The sequence below is a fragment of the Phocoena sinus genome, chromosome 1, assembly GCF_008692025.1.
Source record: "Phocoena sinus isolate mPhoSin1 chromosome 1, mPhoSin1.pri, whole genome shotgun sequence".
In the NCBI taxonomy this organism is placed as follows: Eukaryota; Metazoa; Chordata; class Mammalia; order Artiodactyla; family Phocoenidae; genus Phocoena; species Phocoena sinus.
Genome location: NC_045763.1, coordinates 119,518,773 through 119,536,050, shown reverse-complemented (window position 1 = coordinate 119,536,050; position 17,278 = coordinate 119,518,773). Strand labels below are relative to the sequence as shown.

General features: G+C 41.3%; 1 protein-coding gene across 7 annotated transcripts in view; it reads right to left on the bottom strand.

Moving 5' to 3' along the window:
• Nucleotides 1-17,278, bottom strand: part of LOC116758533 (carboxyl-terminal PDZ ligand of neuronal nitric oxide synthase protein) — a 307,707-nt gene that overhangs the window by 123,969 nt on the left and 166,460 nt on the right. The window contains exon 1 of one of the 7 annotated variants that reach the window (XM_032641454.1): nucleotides 786-870. The exons of the other annotated variants lie outside the window; for them this stretch is intronic. Within the exon in view, the coding sequence (XP_032497345.1) occupies nucleotides 786-797 (12 nt within the window). The 5' untranslated portion in view covers nucleotides 798-870. Of the gene's footprint in view, nucleotides 1-785; nucleotides 871-17,278 lie in introns of those variants that run through there. 7 annotated transcript variants of the gene reach the window in all.

Sequence of the window (17,278 nt, the reverse complement as noted above, 5' to 3'; positions counted from 1 at the left end):
AAATCTCTTTGATCTCCTGCCTTGCCCACAGAAAGACCCTTGTGATTATACTGGGCCCATATGGAAAAACCAGGGTAAGTAAAGGATCTCCACGTGGGAGATTAATCACACCTGCACAGTCTCTTTTGCCACGTAAAGTAGCACCAGGACACAAACATCTTTTAGGGGCCATTATTCAGCCTAGCAGAGTCAGGCACACTGACAACTTCAAAAAGCAAACACCAGTAGCCTAAAATCAAGGGATAAAACAGAAAAAAAAGATGGAAAGTAGAGGAAAACTAAAAACGCACAAACAAAAAAAGGAGCAACTTGTGTCATTTATAAAGTGGAAATCAATTAGCACTATGCTCCCTCCATGACCTCTGAGGACAGTACTTCATTATTTTGGTTCAATATTACAAGTAGAATTCAAAATAATGACTTTGAGCCATGGGGAAAAAAAAGTTAAGTTTCATTCTGTAAAGTTCCTTTAAGAAAGAGGGCATGACAGATCATGAAATATTTCACTTAAATGATTATTAATTTTGAAAGACAGGACTAATGCTTAGAGGGAGAAGATTAAATTTTACTTATATGGAAAATCTCACTGTCTGATACGAAATGAGATTTATGATGTGTTATAGGCTGAATGTTTGTGTCCTCCCAAAATTCCTATGTTGAAATTCTAAGCCCCAATGTGATGCTACTAGGAGGTGAGGCCTTTGGGAGGCAATTAGGTCATAAGAGTAGAGTCCTCATGAATGAGATTAGTGCCCTTAAAAGAAGACCCCACAGAGCTCCCTCACCCTCTCCGCCATGTGAAGATACAATGAGAAAACGGCTGTCTGCAACCTGGACGAGGGCCCTCACCAGACCCCGACCATTTCAGTGCTTTGCTCTTGAACTTCCAGCCTCCAGAACTGTGAGAAATAAGCTTCTGTTATCTGTAAGCCACCAAGTCCATGGTATCTGTTATAGCAGCCCAAATGGATTAAGGCAGTATTTATCAGAGAGATTGATTTCTGTCATGTATACTTGAACTTATAGATCCAAAAAAAAGTTCACCCTCAAAGAAGTCACCTTGGGAACATAATAAATTCTAATGAAAGAACTGCTTGAAAGTTTAAGGAAATCACCCTTTAAGAAGTTATTTTAGAACCAATATATAAACTACATCATTATCTGCCTCATTACTTTGTAATGATACTTCATTTTTAACTGGAATAGCCAAAGTTGAGTTATCAAGATAGGCAATCATTAAACTTGGTTCCAAATGATTTGGACCATTAAAAAAACATCAAATATCATATATCCTGATAATGGTCAAAAGAGTGAGCCACAAGATCTGGATGCAGTTCTAAAAGAGGAAAGGCAAAAACAAAAGTGGGCGCAATCACTGAATCAAGAGCTTAGCCTTTCCAGACCACCTCTGTGAACAGGGCTACACCCTTCAGAAATACAAGTTACAGTATGCTACTTAATCAGACTCTGGCTCTGATCAATTAGTCATAATTTGTATTATTCATCAAGTCATTTACATTTAGAGAATATTTAAATGCATTCAAGTTCAACGAAACTATATGCCTACTGTATATCAATGCCTATTGATTACATGCATTATTACAAAGCTCCGATTTGTATTAATGCTGACACTGCAAGCCTTATGTATCTGGATACCAAACCCTGGAGACGTTATTTCTCCTTCATTTCTTCCATAGATGCTGGGAAGTTGATTTCATATGTTACAAGTTCCCACCTCATGGACCTGGGAATCCAGCTGATCTAAAGTCAAACCGTGAAGCAGGATTTACTCCACAATCACATACACATGGCTTCACAAACACACACTCCATATGGGCTGTCCAGAATTGCTACACAAATCCACTTTCCTCCCATATATATTTCAAGTTGCTGACAACAGAGCCCCATTAGTAACTTCATAGGTAAAGCTGGGCTCTATCACTGGCCTTGATATATGGCACTCCTGGTGGTCACTAAGCCCCATTCATACCCATGACATCACTGTTTCCATAGAAACAACATCACTACATTCTGCAAGGGGGAGAAACTACAAGGGGACTCTCAAAGACGACAAAACCCAAACAATGCAACTAGAATATGCATGCTGTTAGTTAAAGTGGTCTTTTAAGGGGGCCTTAGTTTCTTTGGAGAAAAACACAAGCACAAAATGCAGATTTTTAAAATTACAAATAAACGGGGAATAAATGCAACTAGGAAATACAAGTGCTAAATTTCTTTCTGAAACGTAATCCACTCTACTTTGCACAAGCCAGATTTGAGAAGTTTAACTTTTCTTAAGACTTGCAACCCTATAACATACACATGTTAATGTTTTAATGCTTTTAAAAAACATTTAAAACCTTTAAATGGTTTTGGACTTTGTGTTTATATGCTGTGAACTTAACATAATTGAGAGTAAATTTTAATGACTTCTTGGCAGTTCAACTAAGAAAAAACTCATATGCAATCTTATTCCACAGTAAAATGTAAGAACCAAGCCACAATCATGTAAATATTGAACAATGGAACCATATGAAATTGGAAACAAAGAATGGCAAAGTCAAACTATTATACAAAATTTGAACAGAACATTTTCAAAATCAATCACAAAAATAAAAAATTCATGGAGAAGAAAATCAGACAATAGTACCATCCTCTGACTGTACAAACATAAGAGACTCTATCAGTATTGTTAGAAATGGCCCACTGTGCTTATGGTGAGAAACCAGCACATTCTTTCAAGAGTTTACAATTAACAGCCTGATCCACAACTCCAGAAACATCTGAGGAATGCCTTTCTGGACATGGGACTGTGTTTTAAAAGACTGAAAATGTTGCCCAAGTCAGTCACCCAAAAGCAATCTAACTCAGAAAAGATGGAGAGCGCACAGGGGTATGGTCCCAGAGAGACCACTTGTATACAAACATGTGAACTCTGTCCCAGATGAGAATCACAACCAAACAAACTGTATCAGAGGTTACAGGTTGTCCCTGAGCAACAGCAGGAAAGATGATGATGCCTGAGCAATAGCGAGTATGGAAACCACAAAGTTTACAAGCTGAGAGAAAGGGTACTAGTGGAATCAACCAAACATCAGCCTATACATGCCACTGTGAATACCCACTGCACACCCTGCCAACCCCAGGGCTATTCCTTTGTTATTGACCTTATGTCAAATACCCTAGGCTTATATAAGCATTTAAACCTTAGTATTTAACGATGATTGTAATGAGGTGGATAGACCTAGAGTCTGTCATACAGAGTGAAGTAAGTCAGAAAGAAAAAGACAAATACCGTATGCTAACACATATATATGGAATTTAAGAAGAAAAAAAAAATGTCATGAAGAACCTAGAGGTAAGACAGGAATAAAGACACAGACCTACTGGAGAACGGACTTGAGGATATGGGGAGGGGGAAGGGTGAGCTGTGACAGGGCGAGAGAGAGGCATGGACATATATACACTAACAAACGTAAGGTAGATAGCTAGTGGGAAGCAGCCGCATGGCACAGGGATATCGGCTCGGTGCTTTGTGACCGCCTGGAGGGGTGGGATAGGGAGGGTGGGAGGGAGGGAGACGCAAGAGGGAAGAGATATGGGAACATATGTATATGTGTAACTGATTCACTTTGTTATAAAGCAGAAACTAACACACCATTGTAAAGCAATTATACCCCAATAAAGATGTTAAAAAAAATGTAAATGCAAAAAAAAAAATCCTACAAAGACGCATTTATTTACCCTAGTGGTAGACTTGTTTGTGGGGGCTCTTCCCCTCCCTGAAAACCCACATGTAGAAGTAGCCTAAAGAAATACCAACGACAGAGAATGACAGCCAGTACCTGCCAGAATATCAACCAATCCTGCAACAGGTGAGACAGGCACTGTTGTCAGAAGATTTCCACCGTAGATCTTAAAGGCTTGACCAATGGGGAGACAAAAACATCTACAGCTAAAAGTTGAGCCATGGATATAAGATAACATGCAACTACAAGAGACCACTTATGTGTCAACCTGGAAACAAACCAAGGTAGGAGAGGAGAACCCAGGGAAGTAGAAGTAGATTCAAGTGAGAGGAAAAGATTACAGATAAGATGCATGATGGGAGCTGCACCTGTGCCTCCTACCCACCTGGGTTGTTTTTTTTTTAATCAATTCTCTCCTGCCCAACCCCACCACCATCACAGCCCCCCCATATCCCACTCACGGTCCTGTTGGAAGATACAGGGATAAGGACTGACTGTTCTATAAGCAGGTCATACAAAAATTATCAGCATGTGGTTCCTAATCTCACGGGGCTGACACACAAGTGAGTAAAAGACAGACGTCTAATAATTCTGATTCAATGTTATAAACACTGTATAGTAAAATGGAAGGATGACCAGGAGTTGCCCAGGGAGACAAGGTAAGAGGGGAATATGAGGCTGGGAGAGAACAACAAGAACACGAGCTGTGGCCTCCAGGTACCAACTCAGTGCTCAGGAAATGCAAACAGCCCTGTGCATTTGGAGCAAATGAGCACAGGGGAGTGGTTAGAAATCAGGCTCGAAATTTAGCCAGGGGACAGTTCATGGCCAATTTTTTAAATAACCAAAACAAGGCAATAAGTCTGGTACGTTTGATTAATGGAGTTGCTTAAAGGCAGAAATGTCCTCCCTGAAATGTGGATAAAAAAGAGAAAAGTCTATGGCCACTAAAGAAAATCTGAAGAGATGCATGGCTAAGTCAGGTTCAGCAACCAGGGGTTACAATCAAGGTGATCCATGGCACTATAATATGGCAACCTAATCTCAAGACCTACACAGGCAGCAGATGGCCACCTCCCGCTACCGCCACCCTGCCCCACTATCACTACAGACGATGTTGCCTTTGACAATTCCTATGTTTGTACCAGACTTGGACCTGGATTTCTTACCACTTATGTGACCTCGGACAGCACTTTTTAGAAAAATCACATATAGATGTGAACGGAGAAACCCACTGGCTTCCACTGTCCTCCCAATGTGTTAACTCCCCGGCTTTTGGCAAGTTCTAGCCAAAGCTCCCTTTCTGTTCTCCTCCAACCAGAAGGTTCTGCAGCGTTTGACATGGATTCAAGGCCTGAATGTGGGTGGCTGTGTAATAAGCTAAGTTTTTATTATCTTGGATGCCCCACTTATCCTTTCTGTGCATCTATCTCCCCTCCAGTGTGGCCCTTTCACCTCTAACACACAAGCTTTCTGACCAATCCTTGGGAAAAACTTGTACAAAAATCAGTTTCCCCTAGGAATAATCTGGAGCAAGAAGGGCACACCCTGTAAGTGGAAGGTGCTTAAGTATAAGAAGTGTTTAAATGACTGCAGGTCCTGGATTCATTAAGAGATAATCTAAAAGAAGTTAATTCCTAAATAAGGGGGTACACTCACAAGCAGCCCTAGGTATCTGGCTCTAGCTGACAGGGTAAAAAAATCAAAATCCCTGACTCAGACCAAACACATGAGGGATCCTAAGACTCAATGAGAAGTGACTTTTGCATCATCAACCACTCTGTTCTCAAGAGAAAAGAGACCCTGTTCATATATAATAAGCACACATTTGTGTGTGCACACCCACATGTGTAAGTATATGTGCGCCTCCAAGAGAGGAGGAAGGAAAGCAAAGAAGTTGAGAAGCAAACATGGTAGAGTAAGATGAGTAATGCTGGCATTCAAAGATGATTCATTTACAGAGGCAGGTCAGAAAGGAGACAGTAAATTAAACATTGTCCACATCAGCACAGGCTCTGACCAACAGCTCCAAGTCCCAAGGACCCACAAGGAGTTCAAATGTAACAAAGCCTTTTGGAAGGAGAGTTAAATCCATAAGAAGATCCAGTTCAGTCCAGAAGCCAAAGTAAGGAAAACAGCTGCACGAATGTTTACTGACACACCAGATGATGGTGGAGCAAAACAATCATTCAGATACTCTGCCATAATGGCAGACATAGTCTCATGGGTTGGACTCAGCATATGGCTGCTGCTAATTTGGCCCCTGTCTCCTTATCTCTATTCCAATTAATTGAATTCTTATTAACCAGATTCCTACCCTTAAAATCTGGGTTAGCTTGCTCACACAGAAAACAATCACTTGCATTGTTTGTTTTTCAATGTTTCTCTTGTATATGAGATTACATTCATGCAATGAGTTTACAATGCTACAAGAGGTCATTCTCCAAAGGATCCATCCATCTGACCTTGTTCACTCTATGGCCACTGATTACAGCTCTCACCTTGGCTGGAACTCCTGTCCTGATCAACACCTTGCACACAGCAACGGAAGGTCATGAGAGAGGAAATCAGAGAATGTAGATAGCTCAGAGCAAGTCATTGCCTATCCTGTAAAAAAAAATCTTCATCAGCGAATAACTCACATTGAATTCCCTCTCCTGGGCCAGCTACCCAGGTCTCTCAGCAAGAAACAGTAAAAGGAGCTGAGGGAGAAAAAAGAAGTTTTTGGGGACGGGTCTAGGGTGCTAACTTCAGCCTGGCCAGGGCCAGCTGGAACAGACAAGCACAGGAAAGATGTAGATCCCAGCTTCCGGAGAAAGAGCCCTTGTAAATAAAAGCGGTCGGAGATGGGGAAAAGATTGACCAATCTATAATACAAACTCTGGGAGCCACCTCAAAATAAAATGTTCTTCAAGGTCATCTTGAGTCCTTCCCAGTACTTAGGAACAGCCTGACAGATGTTAATTAACCCTCCTGATTCCACAGCCCCAAGGGAGATGTAAATATGTTTAACTGATGAGCATATTCAATCTGTACTATTCCTGGAGCTCTAACAGCTTCCTAAAGGGCCTTTTGAAGAAAAGCATTTTGACAGCATCATAAAATGTCCGGATTGAAATGGATCACAAAGGGCCTCTCTGGAGAGGAAGCAGGAATAGTGGCAAAAATAGGGCCTTGGAGAAAGATCTGGCATCTATCAGCTGTGTGAGGCCAGGGAAGTTACTCAAGCCTTCTAAGCCTCAGTCTCTCTACCTGCAAAAGGAGGACGACATCGCCCACTCTACGGATTGGGCTGGTAAAAAGCCCAGCCCTGTGCCCCGTTTATAGTGGTCTACAGTTGTAATTTCTGTAAACAGCGCTACACTATACAGTACTGCAACAAAAGTAACTTATAATTTAGAACATACTATCCTCACATCCTTTCTCCTTTGTCACCGCTCACCAATCCCAGCCTCTCATGACACGCCAGCCACTGCAGAAAACACATTCATGTAGATTCTCAAGGCCTCATATTCCTTACTGTAAAACGACCACCATGTTTGCCTATTACTAGTCAGTCAGCAAGGCAGTGGTGGAGCCAGCTTGCCAACCCTGCCTCCCAAGTCCAAGTTGCTCACAGTCCTCTTTGTCTACCAGCCCCACTGCTTTCCCCTCTGGCATTCTCAGCTCTGTACACTATTGCCTACTCCTACATGCTCACTTCCCTAGAGCTCACCTCAAAATCTTCGGCCTTTGCTAGGGTTCCAAGTGCCCTCAACTTTAATTTTCATCTGTGACTCTCATGAACAAGCTGCATACTTCCTCTTCAGGGTCCAAACAAAAGGCTCTAAGCAAGCAGACCTAGGGAGGTTTCTCTACACTCGCGGGAAGCTTTATGAAATCTTAATGAGAAGACGGCCCATCAACCTAAACATGTTCAGATTATTTTCAAGTGAAAATTAGAAACACTTTGTTAGGGTCAGCAATGGTGCGTGCAGGGGTCGGGAGTGAGGGAGGGGGAGGTGTCAGCCACATGGGGTGATGGTAACTTTCATGTTCACCTATTCCTACACATGATGACACGTGTAATTCCCAACCAGTGGCACCCTCCTGATCTGTTCTGGGGCTCCAGAAATCCTAGCCCTATGAGGTCCTGACTTAAAAAAAAAAATTAGAGTAAAAAAAAAATTAGAGTCAATGATACAAAACATCTCATAAAAAACCCCTATTAGAAAAATAAATGGTTCTTAACTTGGTTTAGCCAAGTTGGCCAAAATCACACGGCTCCAGAATCCAGGAATCCTATCTCCCCTTTCCACCTCAACCACGAAGGAGCCTCTACAGGAGCCGACATTAACTCCCCAAGGCAGGAATTATCATTTCCTGGGTACAGCATATGTCTGCTTCTTATTTTCTGGATTCACGGACTTAAAAAGATAAACCTTCAACCAAACTACTTGTCTGTGTGAGCAAAAAACTTTTTTTTTTTTAAAGTGGCCTGGTAAATGAAAATCAACAGATAATCAAAAGAAAAAAGCCCACACGATGAGTCTGTTCTGGGGGGAAAACTGCAACTTTCTCATAGTATTATATCCACAAAGGTGGTAACATTTCCTCAGATCTCAGCATCTCAAGAGTCGAGGGAGAAGCAGGGGAATCCAAGATTATGGGAAATGCCTAAACTTTCACTTATCTTATTGACCAGAACTTGATAGGGTAATTGTTAATTTTGGTTTTCTAAGAACGCAAAGTGCCTTGTTTGCTGTTGTGTGTTCTTTAATTTTTCTCTGATAGTTCGTAATGGTGACAGGGCAAAGTATCAGTTTTTCCCAAACTGCCCTCAGCTTCACCCATGAGAAACAGGCTTTGCTAATCTGAGGGCTCAATCAGTACATATTTATTTGGGCCAATTAAGTGTCATATGTACCGGGTGCTATAGAATAGTCCATCAGAACTTTCTAGAATAATGGAAATGCTCTTTATCTGTGCTTACACACTAGACTACTAAGCACTTGAAATGTGGCTAGCGCAACTGAACTCTACTTTAAACTTAAATTCTCACGCGTGTCCAATGGCTATTGAATTGAATAGCACAGCTACAGGGGATACCAAGACATGAGAAAACATGGTCCCTGAACGCAGAATCATGTTCCATCCGGAGGAACAAGTCAAGGACAGAAGAAAAGCTAACTCATAATGACAAGGTAGTAAGTAAAGTTGCCCTTTGAGTCTTCACTTTCTCTATGCAAAAGCCCCTGTTTACAAAATTAATGCACAGAAATTGCTGGCATTCCTATAGACTAATGATGAAAAATCTCAAAGTGAAATCAAGAAAACACTCCCATTTACCACTGCAACAAAAAGAATAAAATGTCTAGGAATAAATCTACCTAAGGAGACAAAAGACCTGTATGCAGAAAATTATAAGACACTGATGAAAGAAATTAAAGATGATACAAAGAGATGGAGAGATATACCATGTTCTTGGATTGGACGAATCAACACTGTGAAAAGGACTCTACTACCCAAAGCAATCTACAGATTCAATGCAATCCCTATCCAACTACCACTGGCACTGTTCACAGAACTAGAAAAAAAATTTCACAATTTGTATGGAAACACAAAAGACCCCGAATAGCCAAAGCAATCTTGAGAACGAAAAACGGAGCTGGAGGAATCGGGCTCCCAGACTTCAGACTATACTACAAAGCTACAGTAATCAAGACAGCATGGTACTGGCACAAAAACAGAAAGATAGATCAATGGAACAGGATAGAAAGCCCAGAGATTAACCCACGCACATATGGACACCTTATCTTTGATAAAGGAGGCAGGAATGTACAGTGGAGAAAAGACAGCCTCTTCAATAAGTGGTGCTGGGAAAACTGGACAGGTACATGTAAAAGTATGAGATTAGATTACTCCCTAACACCATACACAAAAATAAGCTCAAAACGGAATAAAGACCTAAATGTAAGGCCAGAAACTATCAAACTCTTAGAGGAACACATAGGCAGAACACTCTATGACATATATCACAGCAAGATCCTTTTTGACCCACCTCCTAGAGAAATGGACATAAAAACAAAAATAAACAAATGGGACCTAATGAAACTTCAAAGCTTTTGCACAGCAAAGGAAACCATAAACAAGACCAAAAGACAACCCTCAGAATGGGAGAAAATATTTGCAAATGAAGCAACTGACAAAGGATTAATCTCCAAAATTTACAAGCAGCTCATGCAGCTCAAAAACAAACAACCCAATCCAAAAATGGGCAGAAGACCTAAATAGACATTTCTCCAAAGAAGATATACAGACTGACAACAAACACATGAAAGAATGCTCAACATCATTAATCATTAGAGAAATGCAAATCAAACCTACAATGAGGTATCATCTCACACCAGTCAGAATGGCCATCATCAAAAAATCTACAAACAATAAATGCTGGAGAGGGTGTGGAGAAAAGGGAACACTCTTGCACTGCTGGTGGGAAGGTGAATTGGTACAGCCACCATGGAGAACAGTATGGAGGTTCCTTAAAAAACTACAAATAGAACTATGACCCAGCAATATGACCCAGCAATCCCACTCTTGGGCATATACCCTGAGAAAACCATATGACCCAGCAATCCCACTCTTGGGCATATACCCTGAGAAAACCAGAATTCAAAAAGAGTCATGTACCAAAATGTTCATTGCAGCTCTATTTACAATAGCCCGGAGATGGAAACAACCTAAGTGTCCATCATCGGATGAATGCATAAAGATGTGGCACATATATACGATGGAATCTTACTCAGCCATAAAAAGAAACGAAATTGAGCTATTTGTAATGCAGTGGATGGACCCAGAATCTGTCATACAGAGTGAAGTAAGTCAGAAAGAGAAAGACAAATACTGTACGCTAACACATATACATGGAATCTAAGAAAAAAAAATGTCATGAAGAACCTAGGGATAAGACAGGAATAAAGACACGGACCTACTGGAGAATGGACTTGAGGATACGGGGAGGGGGAAGGGTGAGCTGTGACAAAGCGAGAGAGTGGCATGCACATATATGACCACCTAGAGGGGTGGGATAGGGAGGGTGGGAGGGAGGGAGACGCAAGAGGGAAGAGATATGGGAACATCTGTATACATATAACTGATTCACTTTGTTATAAAGCAGAAACTAACACACCATTGTAAAGCAATTACACCCCAATAAAGATGTTAAAAAAAAAAAGTCCCTGTTGATCAGGCGTCAGTACAACCATCACTTTTTCAGGGAAGTGTCTCCAATGGGGCAAATCCCCATATCATGCACATTAATCACACCATGGACCCTCTCCTTTAGCAGATCTTAGTTGAATGTTCATGCTCTTGTGTAATTATCTAATTAGCCCGTGATTCTCTCTTCTGTCAACTTCATTAGGGCACAGACCATGTCTATTTTTTTCTCACTACTATGCCCCAAACTCCAACACAATATGTGTGCATAGTAGGTTTCAAATTAACGTGTTGAACTGAATAAACGATTAACTGAGGTCCCGAATGTGAAAATGATCTATAAACTATGAAGCACAACGGCAACGTTTTTGATTGTTACTTGGCGTGGTTGATGACAAGAGAATTAATGCTCTTAGCTGCTGGAAACCAGTCTGCTTTCATTTAAGTAACATAACTGCTGCATTTGAAGGACACCACAAGGAAAGGGACTCTTACAAGCTATCCCACAGTGCCCTATTTCAGTATTCTGTTCATGACCATGTCAAAATATCCAGCTCATCTGTGTTCGTATGTAGTATTGCTTTATTCTGATCCATTGCTGGTCACTGTGGGAGCCTTGGTTGAGTCATCTGGCCTTTTAAAAAGCAAGAGGCCTATTGGCTAAATCTGCTGGGTATCTGGTGCTGGACCATAGACAATGCATTCTGGCCATGGGTTAGGCTGAGAAAAGCACTCCAGGTCCCACCAACCCCCACCTTTGCCTGAATCCAACTCTATACCCAAAGTGCCATGGGCATCAGGAGCCAGAGGAAACTGCAGTGGCCAAGGCCCGGGAGAGCTTGCTCCCCCATGCTGATACATTCAAAGGAACAAAGACCTTCCAAGTTACACTGAGCTGGTCTGAAGATGGAAGGTCTTTATGCAGGTTTCCAAGGAGATGACTCAGATGCTGTTACCATAGAAACTGTTGCTACCATCTATTGTCCATCACCCCTTTACAGAAAGCCGGAGCGGGGTGGGGGCGCGGTGGTTGTTGATGGAGAAGGAAACAAGAAGACTTGGATTTAAGTCAAGATAAAAAAATCCATTGAGGTGGGTCCCCTAAAGACTTCTATGGTGTATATAACAAAACCTCCAATCTCCAAAGGAAATGAATAGGGACATGAGTGTTTATGGTTTGTTGTTACTTGTGTTGATAGAGTCGGAGTGAGTAAAGTGGCACATACTCTACCCATTTGCTGGGCCTTGTCACCTAGAAGCTCTAGAGAAAACACTCGAGTATGAGGGTCATCAGCAATGTCCAGGCCAAAACCCCTGAAGCTGCAGGACCATAAGGAAACTGATGTAAGCTGTCCCCTCCCTTCTTTCCTGCTGAAACTTTTTTTTCAGGTGGAAGAGGAGTATATTAGAAGTCCCTCTGACTTTTGCTATTATCTCATAATATACACTACCAATAAAGTGTTAATTTTTTTAATCTAATGAGAGCAGCTTATGGGAAGAGTAGAATAGTTGCATAAGTAACAAACACATAGAAATGCACATAGGTAATAAAAGACATACTGGACTTGGCATCCAGTCTCATCACTTATTGTATGCATGACCTCAGGCCCTTAACTGCTTGAGTCTCAATTATCTCTTTTATTTCATGGGAATCGTTGCTGCCAGTCTACTTCCTACGGTACAAAGCCTTATGAAGGAATTATGCTATCTGTGCCAAGAACCATGATGTTGGTTACCTAACATGCCATACCCATATTAGCAAAAGACTTTTAACTTCAATGACTCCAGGCAGGACTGTTATAAATCCTTCTGTGTTATTCAACTTTCTGTTTGGAAAACAGTTGGTACCCAACCAGTTAATATGACATTAAAATTATGGATGATAAGACGGAATATGTCTCCACGGCCTCCTGCTTATTTTCTTATCTAGGCCCACAGACTATATGCAGGCATCAAGTCTGACAATTAGACCTAACTTTTTCCCAAAGTAGCCTTGGAAAGTTAAATTTCAATTGGGAATAAGATGCTGAAGTTACAGGAGGAGCTCTCTGGAGTAGACAAAAAGTAGAAGCTGTTTGAGGAGAAAAAAAAAAAAGGAATCTGGCAGGTACATTGTCAAACCTGAAACATCTAATTAGGGTAGAGAATGGGAGTTGGGAAAGATCTGGAGTCTGGACATAGAAACAAGAACAGAAATTATATACTGCTGCTACCCCAATCTAAAAAGTCTTCACATCTTTCACACCCTTTATTAAGAAAACAAAAAGTTTGTAATCCATCTTACAAAGTAAGCACTCGCAAAGCTGCCAGGTAGGAGGACCTGCAGTCTGCCATATCTGCTCCAGGAAAGGTGACTCAGGCCTGGGCATTCCCAAAGCCAGACAAAGGAGGCATTCAGGCACGAACAGACGGAGCAAAGAAAATGCAATTCAGTTCCTCTAGTTCTACAGAAGTTCCTTATTTATGTTTTTCTTTCAAAGAACGCCGCTGTGCATTGTTGGGATACTACTAGATCAGGAGCATTTCTCTTGAGGTATCAGACAGGAAGGAAAGAGAGAGGCAAGGAAAGCAAATGTCTTTACAGTCATGGCACTGGCTAATCCTACATGCCAGGAAGAAAGGAACGGGGACAATACAAAACATGCCAGATGTTCTCACTCTTGAGTTCAGGTCTCTCTTGATAATCATCAGGAACCCAGCACCAAACCCAAAGACCACACAGTCAAAAAGGGGTCACTGAAAGACAGAGTCCAAGGGGGCTAAGGTCCCTGGCGCTGGCAAATAAGATTCACACTTGGCTTTAGCTTTAAATATGATTCCCACAAAATGACTTCCAGAGCTTTAAAAATCCCTGAATCCCACGTTTTGCCCAACTTAATAATGGACAGCACTTCTTCTCAACAGCTTTTGTGCTTCATTGAGGCAGATCTCTCCAATGAGGACAAACTGGCCAGGTTCACTCTGCTCAGATCTCCTCAGGACACACTCATAGCACCGAAAGGGAGAGCTAAAACGGACCTGACATATCATACACCGTTATCCAGGCTTTTCATTTTAGATTTGAAAAGACCAAGGCCGAGAGACCCAATAAATGACTTGTCCAGCGTCAGGAGCCAAAGAGTGTAGATTCCAGGCCAGAACATCACTGTATTATTTCCATCCCATTAAACCCCACCCTAACCCTACACACACTAACGTACACCGAAAGCAAGCCAGTATCTGAGCCTAAACAGATGCTCTCAGTCTGACCTGTCTCTGTACCACACCTGATTAGTTGGCAGGATTTGAAAAAGTCTCATTCACAGAGCAGCGTCTAAACAGGAATCGCTGATAGACATCTGGGTTGTTTCCAGTTTGGGTTACTATTACGTTTAAAGCCACCATGAACACTCATGCACAAGTCTGTGCATGGACGCGTGCTTCCATTTCTTTTGGACAAATACCTAGAAGTGGAAAGGCTGGATTATATGGTAGGTGTATGTTTAACATTTTAAGAAACTGCCAACCCGTTTTCCCAAGTGGCTGTGCCATTTTATATTCCCATCAGCAGTATGTCAGGAGTTCCAGCTCCCCTACATCCTGTCAATACTTGATATGGCCAGTCTTTTCAATTTTAGTCATTCTTACAGTTGTGTAGTGATATCTCATTATGGTTCTAATTAGCATTTTCCTAATGACTAATGATTGAATATACTGAACATAGTTTCATGTGCTTATGTGTCATCCACTTACCTCCTTTGGTGAAGTGTCCAAATCTTTTGCACACTTTTAAAATTGGATTGTATGTGTTCTTATCATTGAATTTTGAGAGTCCTTTGTATATTCTGGATACAAGTCCTTCAGATAATAAAGTCTATAGCAATTGCTTCCCTTAAAGACAAAATACCTTACTGATTTCCTTAAGCCTTTCCCTCACCCCATCAGCAGTCTCTCCTCCCCTGCTATGGTAACATTACGATCTGAACATTTAAATGCAGGGACAGGCAATATGGTCTTCTTAGCCTCCGTGACCCTGGGTGGTCACAGCTGATCAGGAAGCAGGATGTCTTCTCATACCCCTGACTGCTACTCAAGTCCATTTTATACTCACACACTGCAAGGCGTTAACATAAATGTTTCTTATTTAAAGAGACACTACCTTTAATCAGTAGTTCTCAACAGGGGACAATTTTGTGCCCGCCCCCCCCCCCCCCCCCGAACATTTGGCAATGTCCAGAGACATTTATGTTTGTCACACCTAGGTGGGGAAATGGTTGTTACTGGGATTTAGTGGGTAGAGACCAGATATACCAGTAAACACCCACAAGGCACAGATCATCCCTTCTGTGGAAACCCGGCTTTAAATCTATTTGAGGGCACTGTTTTTAGACCACGCAATACAGTGCAATAGAAATACTGATTTAAGAACCAGGAAATCTAGGTTCTTCTCCTAGCTCTGTCACTAACTAGTTGTGTAACCTCAGGCAAAGCACCAAAACTCTCCAAGGCCCTAATTTCTCATCTGTAAAACGCAAGGGCTGACCTAAATTACCTCTAAGTTCTCCAGTTGCAAAGAAATATAACCCTCTGACCATTTATTTAAAACCACACACAACTTGGAGCAGTCCTGAAAATGTCCTTATGTTTTCCATACTTAAGGAATTTAACAAGATGGTGACAAAGGTTTGTTTAAGGGAACAGTCCCTGAGAATGTTTCTCATTAAAAAGGATGGGTATCATAATGTTCACTGCAGCTCTATTTACAACAGCCAGGATACGGAAGCAACCTAAGATGTCCGTCGACAGATGAATGGATAAAGAAGATGTGGCACATATATACAATGGAATATTACTCAGCCATAAAAAGAAATGAAATTGAGTTACTTGTAGTGAGGTGGACGGACCTAGAGTCTGTCATACAGAGTGAAGTAAGTCAGAAAGAGAAAAACAAATATCACATATATATATGGAATCTTAAAAAAAATGGTTATGAAGAACCTAGGGGCATGACAGAAATAAAGACGCAGATGTAGAGAATGGACTTGAGGGTATGGGGAGGGGGAAGGGTAAGCTGGGACAAAGTGAGAGAGTGGCATGGACTTATATATACTACCAAATGTAAAATAGCTAGCTAGTGGGAAGCAGCCGCATAGCACAGGGAGATCGGCTCAGTGCTTTGTGACCACCTAGAGGGGTGGGATAGGGAGGGTGGGAGGAAGACACAACAGGGAGGAGATATGGGGATATATGTATAGCTGATTCACTTTGCTATAAAGCAGAAACTAACACACCATTGTAATGCAATTATACTCCAATAAAGATGTTAAAAAAATAATAATCCATAGGGCAAAGAAGAAATCACAACGGGAATTAGAAAACACTCTTGTCTGAATGAAGAAGAAAACTTAATGCAACAAAGTTGCGGGATGCTGTTAAAGCAGTGATTAAAGGGAATTGTTTTTTCTTTAAGTGCTCATATTTAAAAAGACCAAAAAACCCTCATGTCAATGATCCAAGCCAGGAATTGGTAAACTTTAAAAATAAATGACCAGATAGTAAACATTTTGGGCTATGTGGATCATATACGGTCTCTGTTAAATGTTTTTTGTTTTTTAACAACCTTTTAAAATATAAAAACCATTCTTGGCTCAGAGGGTGTATAAAAGTAGGCCATGAGCTGTAACTCGCCAACCTCTGACCTACGCTATTGCCTTAAGAAACTAGAAAAAAAATGAGCAAATTAAAGTAAGCAGAAAAGAGGCGAAATAAAAAGTGAAATAGAAAAGTAAAAAAGAAAATCAGTAAGATAAAATGTTTATTTGAAGTGATCAAGAAAATTGTAAACCTCTAGCCAACAAGAAAAAGACTCAAATTACCATATGTAGAAGGAAGAAACCTGACTTCAGATCCTGTAAACACTAAAAAGATAATAAAGGAATCTTACGAACAACAACAAAAAAGGATGGGTATCAACTGCCGACCTCAGCAGGGACTCCACTCAGAGATGGGAAGACGAGATGGGCTTCTAGCACCCACCAGCAGAGTTCAGATGTTCCCAGAACAGAACCCACCCCACTGAGCTGGATCATTCTATCCTCCCTTCCACCCCAACTCACTGGACTTCAATGATACAAACATGAGCTCAGGTGCAAACATGACTTTCACAGCAGAGCAGGTGAAAACACTTCCAGGGCCAATTTGCCTAGCAGATGCAGTTTCCAACTCAAAAGTGAGATGGTGCCAATGATACAGTGTCTCTGAAAATCCTGACAGACCTCTGATAGGAAAGTCACCTCATAATGGGACCCTGGGACTCACCTCAGTGAAACGACAGGCTCACTGCAGGCCCAGAC